General features: G+C 36.9%; 5 protein-coding genes across 7 annotated transcripts in view; 2 read left to right on the top strand and 3 right to left on the bottom strand.

Moving 5' to 3' along the window:
• LOC136346208 (5-oxoprolinase) overlaps nt 1-722 on the bottom strand; it is a 52,363-nt gene extending 51,641 nt beyond the window's left edge. The window contains exon 1 of the mRNA XM_066295185.1: nt 241-722. The gene's annotated coding sequence lies outside the window, so the exon portion shown is untranslated. The remainder of the gene's footprint in view (nt 1-240) is intronic.
• Nucleotides 713-1,841, top strand: mRpL45 (mitochondrial ribosomal protein L45). Its single transcript, XM_066295291.1, has one exon. The coding sequence runs from the start codon at nt 836-838 to the stop codon at nt 1,781-1,783; it is 948 nt and encodes a 315-aa protein (XP_066151388.1). The 5' UTR covers nt 713-835; the 3' UTR covers nt 1,784-1,841.
• Nucleotides 1,792-2,273, bottom strand: Rfk (Riboflavin kinase). The gene has a single exon (XM_066295329.1). It carries the CDS (start codon nt 2,271-2,273, stop codon nt 1,830-1,832), a length of 444 nt encoding a protein of 147 aa, XP_066151426.1. The 3' UTR covers nt 1,792-1,829.
• A 77-nt stretch (nt 2,274-2,350) lies between these two features.
• UGP (UDP-glucose pyrophosphorylase) lies at nt 2,351-9,852 on the top strand. Of its 3 annotated transcripts, none has more exons than XM_066295259.1 (8): nt 2,351-2,488; nt 7,349-7,768; nt 7,868-8,106; nt 8,397-8,580; nt 8,641-8,779; nt 8,857-9,016; nt 9,136-9,385; nt 9,534-9,852. In XM_066295259.1, the coding sequence occupies exons 1-8, from the start codon at nt 2,465-2,467 to the stop codon at nt 9,639-9,641; spliced, it is 1,524 nt and encodes a 507-aa protein (XP_066151356.1). In that variant the 5' UTR covers nt 2,351-2,464; the 3' UTR covers nt 9,642-9,852. The 3 variants fall into 3 exon arrangements, with proteins under 3 accessions (XP_066151356.1, XP_066151347.1, XP_066151366.1); XM_066295250.1 differs by lacking the exon at nt 2,351-2,488 and adding an exon at nt 5,479-5,604; XM_066295269.1 differs by lacking the exon at nt 2,351-2,488 and adding an exon at nt 5,974-6,200.
• Nucleotides 9,853-9,925: 73 nt separating this feature from the next.
• On the bottom strand, nt 9,926-12,677 carry LOC136346298 (protein C19orf12 homolog). The gene is made up of 3 exons (XM_066295344.1): nt 12,423-12,677; nt 10,925-11,144; nt 9,926-10,703 (listed from the first exon to the last, which is right to left on the bottom strand). The coding sequence occupies exons 2-3, from the start codon at nt 11,097-11,099 to the stop codon at nt 10,447-10,449; spliced, it is 432 nt and encodes a 143-aa protein (XP_066151441.1). The 5' UTR covers nt 11,100-11,144; nt 12,423-12,677; the 3' UTR covers nt 9,926-10,446.
• Between the last annotated feature and the right edge of the window lie 42 nt (nt 12,678-12,719).

Below are 12,719 nucleotides of genomic sequence, written 5' to 3'. Positions count from 1 at the left end.
ATAAAACATTTTGAGGTAAAATGGCTACGATTTGCATTTCCTGGCCTCTCGGTGCAAATACTCGCAACCCTCGGAAAATTCGTTATTTCCCTTATTACAATAATAAAATAATGCGTTACAACACAGGGAATTGTGTTAAATTCGGCTAAGTATACACAGATATGTTAAATGAAAATAAGCTTGACGCAACGTACAGTAAAACGATTTGATTGTTGAAGATTTTGAACAAAAAAAACTTACAGGTAGTCTTGCAGTGGCCATCTTAGCTCCATAGGAAAAACTCGTAATTTTGGCATGGAAAGTACCTTCACACTGACCACAACGCGGATAAAGTTTCACTAAGCACTTCACTAGAGTTTAAGACACGGTTCTACCCTCCGGAGGGGAACTTTCGGTAAAGTTTTTCAAATTAAATTCGGCTCTAACGCGGACCGACGCCGGTTCAAATCAGCGCGCAGTTTCAACTGGAAACATGACTCAGAGCGCATGAAACGGTCCTGGTCGCTTAGATTTTGTTTTAGAGAAAAAAAGCGTTGTTGCAATTCAAACTTATATCCTAAAACGTAAAATTATATGTCGTTTATTATGTTATTAACTCAAATATTCGTTCTTAAATTAAATGAAATTTCAAAAAAGGTATTATGAAAGAACACACATAATTCTTATAAAGGTTAAGGTAGATCGTACACTTGCTGCAACAATGCACAGTTGTCATTGCCGTTTCATGGCTTTGAGTGTTATTAAAATTATGTTATACATTTAAAATTTTGAGGTTAGATTTCCGGATCGATTGAAAAATATTTTTGAGGTATTTTACGTAAAAAAATCAAACGAAATGGCTTTGCGTGGCGCCCTGGCGGGCATCCACACCCGTCTTCTCCACGAAAAACTCCCAAGTTTCTTAAACTCAGCAGCAACATTACCTCTTATTAACACTCAAATTGTAAGGCATCGCAGGACGAAGCACTGGGACCCAAAATTCAAGCAACTCAGAAGACTCAAAGTCTTCAAAGTAGATTTGCCAGATTACCGTAAAAAAATGTCTGAAATGACTGAGGAGCAAATACGTAGCGAAATGAAGGAACAGGGCATATTACCACATAGGCCTTGGCAAGAACACCAGTTCACAATTTCCTCTACGGGCGCTGTTTTCGAGCCCTATATCCCTCCGGAAGGAGACGGAAAGGTGTCCCCAGTGTCCACTCAAGGAGCAAAGCAGAGTTTGGAATTCCTAGGAAAAAAAGGAAAAACCATGCTTTGTATTAAGAAAATTCGGCATTATGATGAGGATTTTGATGGGCCAACATTTTGCAATGAAGCTTTGGGAATTTATATTAAAATGCATGAACTTATGGTTGAACAAGATAAGGAGAAGCTCATTGATTATGTCACTGAACGAGCTTATCCAGAAATTATCCATAATATTGACTGTAAGACTTTACGTTGGAAGTATTTAAAGGAGTTGGAGATGCCAAGGATTGTACATGCTAGGCAAACCGCAGTAGTCACAGACGACAATATTTTTGTCCAAGTAACGGTCCGATTCCACACACAGCAGACTTTGGCAATATATGACCGCTTTGGTAGATTAATACATGGCAGTGAAATTATAGCTAAAGACGTTTTGGAGTATGTGGTGTTTGAGAAGCACTTGTCAAATGAGTATGGAGTGTGGCGGGTCCATGCAAAAATTGTACCCCACTGGCAACCTCCAAAGGAGCCTTCTAAAATGACTTACAAACTCATTGAGCCCCAGAAAAATACTGAAGTGGTGCCGAAATAAACTAGATGTTTTGTTATTAAAAATATTTTATTGTAATCAAATTAAATTACGAGAAAAATGGGTTTGATTTGAATACCGCATTTTCCTGCTTCTTCAATGCGTCTTTGGCCGTCATAATATCGTACTCGATAGCCTTAATTAGCTCATCCAACGAAACAAAATTCTTCTCCGCCCTCAAAAACCCAAGAATTACGATCCTCAATTCCTTCCCGTAGAAGTCAGCTTCGAATTTGTGCAATAAATGCACCTCTATTGATTTCTTGCTATTATGATAAAAGGGGTTCCAGCCCACACTCATAACCATTTCGTGTATCTGCCCACCATTAACCTGACCAAATCCATAGTATACCCCCGTACTTAAATCTTCAGAGACGTTATTAACGATCTCGTCATCGAAATTGGCAGTAGGGCATCCCAGCTCTTTGGATCCTCTTCCAAACCCCTTGACCACTTTCCCACGGATGAAATATGGAAGACTCTGGCCGGACATTTCTATTATAGGCCCTCGGGGAGGGCTACAGAAACAGATGATGTTTGACGTTACCTTTTTCTATTAGTATTGTGCAGCTGGCAACGTGGGACAAGACTACACCGGTGTGTGGATTTTTTTATGGTAATTTGGTCGTCTCTTTGAGCGATTTCAGTGTCGACAATCACCTATTACCTTGGTGAAGTGCGAAAATGCTAGAAGTCGGCGATGATAAAGTAAGTACACTTTACTCTCATAGATTTGAGGGTTTTAACAAAAACGTACTAAAGGTTAGCTCGGTATTTATCAACAAACCGCGACCTCGAAACGACCTTTACACTATTGAAGACTAATTGTTACTGTAGTATGGTTGTGTAATATAGTATTATAATAGTTTGTCAGTATAAAAACTACAAGACGAAAATTGCCATTGCATTCATGATGATAACGATGTTATTGAGTGTATAATTAAAGCGTTTTAAAGTTATTACCTACAAAACAAAGCTCGCAGTAATTTGTGTATATCATCTGTATTTGTAGTTTAGTGTATCTTATCTTTATTTATAATCTGCAAACATCTACACTTTTACTACAGGGTGTGCCAATTAATATTTCACAAGACAATAAGATCAATTTATTATGCATAAAGTGTTATGGCACTCTGCAAAAACAAATGCCAAGTAGTGTGGGCCAACCTCAAAACTTCTGTCATTAAATTTGACAGGAATGTCATTTCAGATTATGTCCCAGGCGTATTTCCTTCTCATCACAATGAAATCTCGATTCCCCTATTTTGAGTAATGATCTAATAAGTTTTACTTTTCTGTACCAATTTCTGACAGTTTTTAAGGAAAAGAGATTGGATTTCTTCAAAAAACATATTCCCCAACAGAAAACAAAACGACCTTTGAACAAGGTGTTACTGATCCCCTCTCAAGCGTAACAAACCTCATGCCTATGTCAAAAATTTGTGATCCAGATAGAAATTGACATGTGTATCAGGATTTCATATTAAATTTAACTGAACAATATTAAGCAGTTCAGTTTAACATACTGTATAGTTGCACAGTACACAACAGGACAAAAAGTCTGTATAAATACTTATGGAAATTACTTATCAAAGACCTTGTAAATATAAAACCCTTTATTTTCAAACTATCCTTATCAACAAACAAATGCCCCTCCAAGCTATGGGACGATTAATTTTCATATTAGTTTAAATTATATTTTGAAACCTCACAGATATCAAGCAGGTAAATTTACTTCGCTTCAACTCTTTGATTTGACCACAAGTAGTACTGAAACGTTTGGAGAACATTGAAATAATACTGAGTATATTTTTGCTCTCAGGGATCCCAGCATTTTAGCAAATTTCAGGGGTGGATTGCAAGAAACAAACTAATACATACTACGAAAACCAAGTTAGGGTTTTTTGGCACTTAAAGGAACTGTCGATCAGTCTTCGATTATGTGCAGTCATGGTCGAGGAGTGAACAATATTTCTAGGATTGCATATTGAGCCAAGTCTTGATGAGAGCTTTGGCGTGTCTCAGCTTTTTGACCAACTAAATTGCGAATGTTAGGTCTTGAAAACGACACTTAAGCGTATGATTCATAAAACTCTGACAATGCTATGAATTTTCAATTTTGAATCTGTCCTGAACTGTGGGATCATTTTTTGGGGTGGCTACAAGAATGTTGAAAAAAATCTGGCGTGTTTTTTCCCATCGATCAAAAATTATATTGAGTTTATCTAACAAAGTGTCGACTCATCTTGTATTTCAAACGTTACCAACAATAATAATTATTATTATTATCATAATAAAACCAATTAATAAAGTATGATTGTGGCATATTTAATGGTGGCATTCTGTGCGTATTTATTCAGGAATAATGTCACGCATTCAATCAATTATGCAAACATAACTTTCTTTTACCTGCAACAAATTTTAATGCAGATCTTCATCGACTTTTGACGAAAAACATATACGGGGTGTACCAATATAAACTTTGCACCCGGCCTATTTTGGATTACGCTCAAGATATTTGAAATTGCCGCGACACGTCGATTTCGTTTCACCGGGTGACACATTTTAACGTTAAATACAGATGTGCCGAAATAACCCCCTTCGTAGGGGTCCCCTCAACTCTAGAATCTCAAATGGCACTATAGGTGGGGTGACACCTTATTTGGAAGAGTTTTTAAATGTGATTTTTAGCATGTAATTTTTTTTCAATTTAGAGCACTTTTTCAAAAATAAATTATAATAAAACCAATGTAGTCCCCAAATTTTAAAGTATGTAGGTACGAGCTGGGCTAATTGCAACGTGCTTTGGGGGAGCTATGTGTAAAACCTTCGAACTTTAAAATTATCAAATTTACATCCACGGCCATCCATTATTCAGGTGTATTTAGCAGGTAGTCTGTTTGAATGAAAAATTCCAAAAATTTTAACTGTTTTCAATGTATACTCACCATATATCAATGTATTTCGATGTATCCAAAATTGAAACAGAAAACATTCTAACAATAAGAATTAAAAGCCCTTTCAAACGAGGTGTCATTCCACCGATATTGCCATTTTAGTGTCTAAAGTTGAACAGACTCACCAGAAGAAGGTTGTTTTGATGAAATGAATGGCCATTCGGGTGTGCAAAAAAACTTGGGGGGAATGCGAACGCGATCCCCCATTTTCCCCATCGAGTCCTCAATTTTTTAAAATTCAAATCATAGAAAATGTGCGCTTAATCGAAATATTTATCACATCAAAATGCCATTAAAATGTGTTAAGTAACGTCCGAGTTGTTAACAAAAGGGATTTTTTTTGCTAACTTCAACACTGTGTAATGGGTATAAAATGCTAAGGAAAAAAGTGCGATAAGGAAACTAGTTATTTTCGCATGAGGAATCCCCGGTTGGCATTTTGGCGTGCTAACACCAGATGGCCTCTCTACATGTATTAAACGTTTCTTTAATGTATCATTTAGTATTTAAATCACGTCGACTAATGTAAACATTTCGATAATGTGAACCACATTTAGTGTGAATTAGTTCACATTATCGAGCGTCTGTTGTATGGTGAATTATTCGCTGTTTAATCATATTGTGAAATCTAAAGTAATGGGCGGAGTGATAGAGAATTAGAAACATGAGTACCACATTGTTTTATAGCAATCACTGAAACATATCTATTAATTATATGCTTATTTACATGATTAATAACTTCAATATTTAATTAAGCAGTATTGGGGAAATGATGCTCATTTGAGTGCGAGTGATCCGCATGAGTTAATCTTTGCGTGGAATTTTTTAGATGAAAAAATAATGATATCTACTTCTCTTTGGGAAACGGTAAGGACAATACAACGTTATTCTTAAAAGCTCGGCTTTCAGAATAGTTTATGGGTCTATATATTATTTCACATTCCTAAACTGATCACGTCTCCATGCCCTTTATCACCATTATCAACCACCAAACCCGGTTCACTGATCCTCGCGTTTGAAAACAACTCTCAGCAATTCGCAAACTAACCGATAATGGCCAATTTTCTCAAAAAAAAAATTAAAAAATAACTGCCATATTACGAACTGAACAACTCCCTAACTCCAGCGCATAATTCTCCAAATTGTGACCCATTCAAGTTCATCATGCCAGCCCGTGAGGGTCGCTCGTTTATTTCTACCAAAACAACTTTATCTACGCATTCTTCAAAGGCCATTCATATTTCCTTCGCACTTTAAGCATAGACTCTCTGCCCATAAATGCGGTTTTAATTATTATCGTTTTTAAAAATAATCCATTCAGTTTATCTGTTCAGTGTATAGTACGCTTACATGTACCGATAACAACGGCAACATAAATCTCAGATCAGTGCGTGTCTGCCTCTGAACCGTTTGAGTGTATGTGAGTCCTCGTCCGTCATTCAATGGATTCATTACTGGATAGAGTAAGTTCCCGCGTAGTTGTTCTCTCAGCTACTGAATGGTTTTATGTATGGAGGAGCCTATAGATAGTTTTCAGCGATAAAGGCAAAATTATATCAACATCATATCATTCAACGCTTTTATTTATTGTGTGTTTTAATTAAGTCAAATTAAAGTCATGTCAGTCTAATAGCACATCATTAAGAAATTTGTTTATCTGCGATTATTTAGCGCCTTATCACATAGTTATCAAAGTACCCAAAACTAGAACATGATGTGTTTTGCCCTAGTATTACCTAGAAAGATTGTTTGGGAAACATTTTCAGATTTCCTAAGTTTCGATAACCTCTGGGGCCTTTACTGATGGTTGCTCGATTCAAATAAATACATTTTAAAAATTTCAGAAATGCTTTATCATGTAACTACAGCCATCGAAAATTCTGCATCATCTTAGACTACACAGGAATTCTTACAATTTGCCCTTAAAGTATACAAATACAATAATAAACCTGTTAACCATTTCTACTACTAAGATTCATAAATTACCTATATTGAATACCCCCATTTTCCAGCCACCTCTTTCGCCACTCGTTACAACATTAAGGCGGCAGTGCGGAACACACCAGGCCTATAAAGAGATCTGATAAGGGCAAAAAGACAACCTTAGTGGTACTACTTTCTTTGTAAATACACGAAAGAGATCCCTGGTCAACTAAGACGCCAAAAGATAGCCCTGGAAAAGGTTCTGCGGAGGATCGAAAGTTTAGTCATACACGGCTAAGTTCACAAACTGTTTCTTCGATAGCTCAGGCAGGATCTCGGATCTCGGGTTCAAACGAATCTGGTTGTTGAACATTACTCTTTGCGTTAGACAGCTAAATGTACGCGAGCTGATCCACGATATCGGTTATTACCATTGCGTGGGTTTCTCCCGTTGATTGTCCACTATTCAAAAAATACGAGATACCCTTCTTCCCAAGCAACAACGATTTTATCACATTTCGGGTGTCCAGAATTACAAAAGTGGGCCACATAAAGGACATGCTCTTCCGCAGGGCCGCGATTTTGCGCAATACTTCAAAAACAACCCCCTATACTACCCCTGTAAAAACCCCTGTACCATTTCCCGCTGTTCTACATAACGGAGAAACTATATTTAAAATATATGTAGGTAAAGGGCCATTCGAGAACAGGCAGCGGAGCCAAGGCCTTCATTGAGGCCACCAAGCGCGACGCCCTCTTGCACTTGGAAAACGAACTGGGTCGATTAGTGAGCACAGCACCGGAAAGTGCCCAAGAGCGCGTACGCACTGAGTTGAATGGCTTCACCGACCTCTTTAAGCGGTTTCTGGAAGAATCCGGGCCCTCGGTGGACTGGGAGAGAATCGAGAAATTGCCGCACGATGCCGTGCGAGATTACGCCTCACTGAATACTCCCACCGCCGACGTTTTACACCAAATGCTCAATAAACTAGTGGTGGTGAAATTGAATGGAGGTTTGGGTACCTCTATGGGGTGCTATGGCCCCAAATCTGTGATCACCGTGCGAAATGACTTGACCTTTTTGGATCTAACTGTGCAGCAAATAGAGGTAAGACGGGGGCCGGTCCCTAAGTTGTGATGTTCAATTCCAAACCTGTAATATTCAACAGCAAATTTGTTATGCTCAATCTCAAACGTATATTTGCAGCATCTGAACAAAACCTACAAGGTCAGCGTGCCCCTGGTATTGATGAACTCCTTCAACACCAACGAAGACACCGAGCAGGTGATCAGGAAATACCGGAATTTGAACGTAGAAATTCATACGTTCAATCAGTCCTGCCATCCGAGAATAAACAAAGACAGCCTGATGCCCATTGCCAAAAACAGCGACATCAATAAAAACATGGAGGCGTGGTATCCTCCTGGACACGGAGATTTTTACCAGTAAGAATTTAATTATTATAATCACCCATCTACGCCACTGCTTGCGCAGGCAAGGAAAGGCCAAATCCTATGGCGCACATTTTTGTTAAGATCAGCTTTACACTTAAATATTCAATTTTACAACGTACTGATTGCTTCCTCCTGTTGATTCATCTACCTACTAGAGCCGCCACTGGCGTCTATCGTAGGGCTATCTTTATTAGCTTGTAGTAGGCGTAAAATTCAAATGAAAATTTCATTTAAATTTCCTCATACAATCCATAAATCTTACAATTTCATTTTTTACTTAGGAGCTTCTACAATTCAGGCCTTTTGACGAAATTTGTGCAAGAAGGTCGCGATTATTGCTTCATATCTAATATCGACAACTTAGGTGCCACCGTGGACATCAACATTCTCAACTTGCTGCTGAACAGCGAAAAGGAGCACCAATTTGTCATGGAAGTTACCGATAAAACAAGAGCCGATGTTAAAGTATGCGGTAACTTAAATTTGGTTGACTTTTTTTCTTATAATAGGTTGGTTTGATTATAGGGTGGTACTTTGATCCAATACGAGAACCGACTGAGGCTTTTGGAAATCGCGCAAGTCCCGAAGGAGCACGTGGAGGAGTTTAAGTCTGTGAAAACGTTCAAGTTTTTTAATACAAATAATTTATGGGTTAAATTACCAGGTATGAGCCCATAATTAACATCGCGCAACTATTAATTAATGTGCCTATTCGGTAATGTAATTTTATTCTTTTTCCAGCCATCGAAAGAGTACTTCGCGAGGACGCTCTTCAATTGGAAATCATAGTGAATGGCAAATCGCTGAGTAACGGTTTGAATGTGATCCAATTGGAAACTGCCGTGGGAGCCGCCATGAAGTGTTTCAAGGGGGCACTGGGAGTGAATGTGCCTCGAGCCAGGTAAGTTATAACACTACATATTTCAAAGTTTTCATCCAATCATGTCATTTCTTATTTGGAACGGGAGGTTATTTATTCCGTTTAATAAGTAGGCAGTAAATAGTTTTTTTTTTCGACAGGTTTTTACCAGTCAAGAAAACCTCAGACTTGCTCCTGGTCATGAGCAACCTCTACAGCTTAAAAAACGGTTCTTTGGTAATGTCCCCACAGAGGATGTTCCCCACCACGCCACTGGTCAAATTGGGAGACAACCATTTTTCCAAGGTCAAAGAATTCCTGCAGCGCTTTGCCAATATTCCTGATTTACTGGAATTGGATCATTTAACCGTGTCTGGAGATGTTACATTCGGGAGAGGAGTTTCCTTAAAGGTATATCGACGATTGAGTTTTGGGAACATGGTGTGTTCAGCTGAACCCACCAGATGGTGATACAATCAGCATATTACACAACTATATTGTTTATTGACCCATCCCCGGGATTAAGATAGCTTAATTGATATTTTTTTCTTTTTTCAAGGGAACTGTTATTATTATCGCAAATCACGGCGACAGGATCGATATACCATCCGGAGCGATATTGGAGAACAAAATAGTATCTGGCAATATGAGGATTTTGGATCATTGAGATTAGCGTTTGGTTAAGTCTAGTCATTCTTTTTGTGTATTAATCTACCTTTATATAAAGTTTCAAATTACTGTAATTGAGGAGAAAGTGGAAACACTATCGGCTAAAAGATGATTATTTTGTTAGTATTTTCCTTCTGGGATATATTATTATTGTTCCTCTTTATGAAAAATTGAGTTTCTCGTTAAAACATTTAAGGCTATATTTTCCATTCTGAAGCGTTTTATTTGGCCCATTTACTATTCCTACTAAATCAAAATAGTTTAAAAATAATACTCCGGCAATGCTTTTCTATAGATTATTTATTAAAATTATTAATATCACGTTCTCACAATATTTTATTATCTTTGCCAGCCAGATCAAACATATAAACGAATAAAGTGAACGAACAAAACAGCTTTAATAACATTTCCGAATCAATAATAATTCTAAAATATATACAATCCTAGATTTATTGATTTATCCACTGGGTTATCTTAAACTTTGTTCGGCGAATTATGTATACAAGTGGTGATGTTAATGCTTTTTGGTCTTGGGAGTCTTCATTAGTAAATATATGCGATATTCGCAATAAATGGACGAAATAAAGAAAATATAGTTACGTAAATGATAAAATGTAGCAAAAAACAGCTTTTCCCATATACAGTTAGTTTGATAGTTATCACATTGATTCGACAAAAGGCACCTTGACGATTCTATTCTGTTTAAATCCTTTGGTGGAGTGAAATGGTAGTAAAAAATTTGGCTGAATTTCCCCTTACTGCGGAGTTAATGACTGCTCAAATTCGCCAATTAAAATCTTCTACTAAATCATTTTCAGGTGCAGCTCGTTTTTCAAAAAGGTTTTCAACTCTGCCAAAACCAACTCCTTCACTGAGCTATTAGTTAAAATCAATATGGCAATATCGATACAGTCTTGAAGCTTAATTTTCTCCACTGTCTTCTCAATCGCTTTGCACAACCGCTTTTTCTGGTCGTCGGTCATATCGTGGAGTACCTCTATAACCGACTTGAATTTCCCCTGGGACGATATCGCTACAGCCATCGACATCACCGAACCACCTTTATTAACACAAAACGAAAAGTTAAAATGTGTTTTTTATTTCTTGATGACAGTGACATTAGTCCTGACCATCAACTTGGCAGTATCTGGATAATATCATTGGTAAGAGTAATGTTACTGTCAATGGGCCTATTAAAAATATCCAAGTTCATCACCTCATCATCCGCTTTCTCACATACCTTTTCCTAATCTATTAATTCTCTCTTTTTCTTTATCTCACCTACGGCCATTCCAATAGGTCCAGCCACCAGACCCCCAAGGAATACCCCTGCACCAGCCATCATTGCACCCTTGCCCGACTCTGTGATGGTGACCTTAAGGTTCTCCTGTTCGGCTAAAATGCAGCACGCCTCAATAAGGTCGTGTTTGTTCTTCAAAACACGGCTGGCCAGCATTGAGTCCGATGATAATTATTGAGGTTGCAAATAAATATCTTTAAACTGAAAGAAGTTAACTCGATTTCGACCTTAAGTAATATGGGTACACACGTTATCACTAGCTAATTGATATCTGGGTTGGTTGACATTTATTCTTACTTAATGACTACATTTACTCAACACGAGACCACCTAGGTATCAATTTGCTACAGGATAGCTGACGATACTTATAACTGATTTTTAATGCAAAAAATACCGATATATTAATTAAAGATACGAAAAAATTCCCTTACTTTGTTGACATTTAGATTAAACTAATATATGTTTATTGCAATTCCTATCATTAAGATAAAAAATTTATTATTGACAAGAAACACTTTAAGGTTCAAATTTTTGATATTTGGCCTGAAGTTACAATGAACTTTAAAATGGAAAATTGAGGATATTACAAAATTGGAAGTAATACGAGAATTTACTTTGCAGTTATTCCATTAGTTTAATTAGTAGTGATTATTACAGATCAATCCTGTAAAGAGCGACTATGTAATCATTTTATGCTGCAGTGTAAATACTGCTACTTTATCAGTGTCGGTTCTATAAGTGAAATTGTAAATAAAATTATTTTAATTAATCTTTAGGACGGCAACCGACCACATTAAATTTGTGGTCAAGGCCACCTGAAAGACAATTAAAATGCTTATCTCTTGCCAAAGAGATGGCTGCGGTCCCCTTCGCTGGACCAGAGCAATTCCACAGAACATCCAAGGAAAGTCATCACAGAACAATTTGAAGTTTCGATGAACTTTATATTTTATTATTTTATAAATATCTTTATGTCTACTAATTAGCTTTTATTTATTTCCTACGAAAAGATTAATGTTATGCTTAGTTTTAACTGATGACCACACACAAGCATATAAGAAATAACATTAATACAAGGGAACACAGATTAGTAGAGAAATTCACCCCTGCATTCAATTTTTTAGAGTTGGTTTGTCCTGAAATATGCAATTACCGTACTAAACATATCAATATCCTCACAATAAAACTTAGAAAATCTAAAGATTTTTGTCATAATTAGTTCTATAGAACTGCACAAAAATTCAAAAAAGTTCACACTTTCTTGCTGTTCTTTCTCTCCTCAGGAGGAGTACCAACGATTTACGGTTTGATACTTAAAGAACCATTTACCAGACAGACATTGATCAAAAGTAAGGTATTAAAATAAAAACCCTACACGTAAAAAAACTTTGGTAGCGGTTATAAAATGTATTTTTTAAATCACAAGACAAATTATGTACTTATGTTTAGTTATTTATTAATTTATATTTAAGTACTTACCCTTCAACCAAATTAAGGCTAAATAGTCGCAGTTAAACAAAAAATACACATGATCAACAACAGAAAAAAAATAGAGAAACTAATTTGAAAGTAGGGTTAAGAAGAGGGAAATTTTACGAGTTGTTACGTCATAAAAAAGAAATGGTCCTGTCCTTTTTTATTTGCCGAAGTAAAGCAGGATAATTCTTTAACAGCGTTCTGATGTCCTATCCACTCCATCTCATTAGAACTTGCAACTCCATACAGTAGATGACACTTCTCAAAAATAATAAAAATGGCATTCTTAAAAGGCTTCCT

Source organism: Euwallacea fornicatus, chromosome 2 (genome assembly GCF_040115645.1).
Source record: "Euwallacea fornicatus isolate EFF26 chromosome 2, ASM4011564v1, whole genome shotgun sequence".
Classification (NCBI taxonomy): Eukaryota; Metazoa; Arthropoda; class Insecta; order Coleoptera; family Curculionidae; genus Euwallacea; species Euwallacea fornicatus.
The sequence above is the reverse complement of the archived record's forward strand: the minus strand, read 5'-3'. Positions and strand labels throughout refer to the sequence as shown.

What these genes read in the sequence shown, in the direction of transcription:
- mRpL45 (XM_066295291.1), top strand. Translation starts at nt 836, where the DNA reads ATGGCTTTGCGTGGCGCCCTGGCGGGCATCCACACCCGTCTTCTCCAC.
- LOC136346298 (XM_066295344.1), bottom strand. Translation starts at nt 11,099, where the DNA reads ATGCTGGCCAGCCGTGTTTTGAAGAACAAACACGACCTTATTGAGGCG. An exon ending in ACCTATTGGAATGGCCGTAG is followed by an intron (nt 10,704 to 10,924) that starts GTGAGATAAAGA and finishes GTGTTAATAAAG; the next exon opens with GTGGTTCGGTGATGTCGATG.
- Rfk (XM_066295329.1), bottom strand. Translation starts at nt 2,273, where the DNA reads ATGTCCGGCCAGAGTCTTCCATATTTCATCCGTGGGAAAGTGGTCAAG.
- UGP (XM_066295250.1), top strand. Translation starts at nt 5,578, where the DNA reads ATGATATCTACTTCTCTTTGGGAAACG. An exon ending in GGACACGGAGATTTTTACCA is followed by an intron (nt 8,107 to 8,396) that starts GTAAGAATTTAA and finishes TTTTTTACTTAG; the next exon opens with GAGCTTCTACAATTCAGGCC. An exon ending in GTGAATGTGCCTCGAGCCAG is followed by an intron (nt 9,017 to 9,135) that starts GTAAGTTATAAC and finishes TTTTTTCGACAG; the next exon opens with GTTTTTACCAGTCAAGAAAA.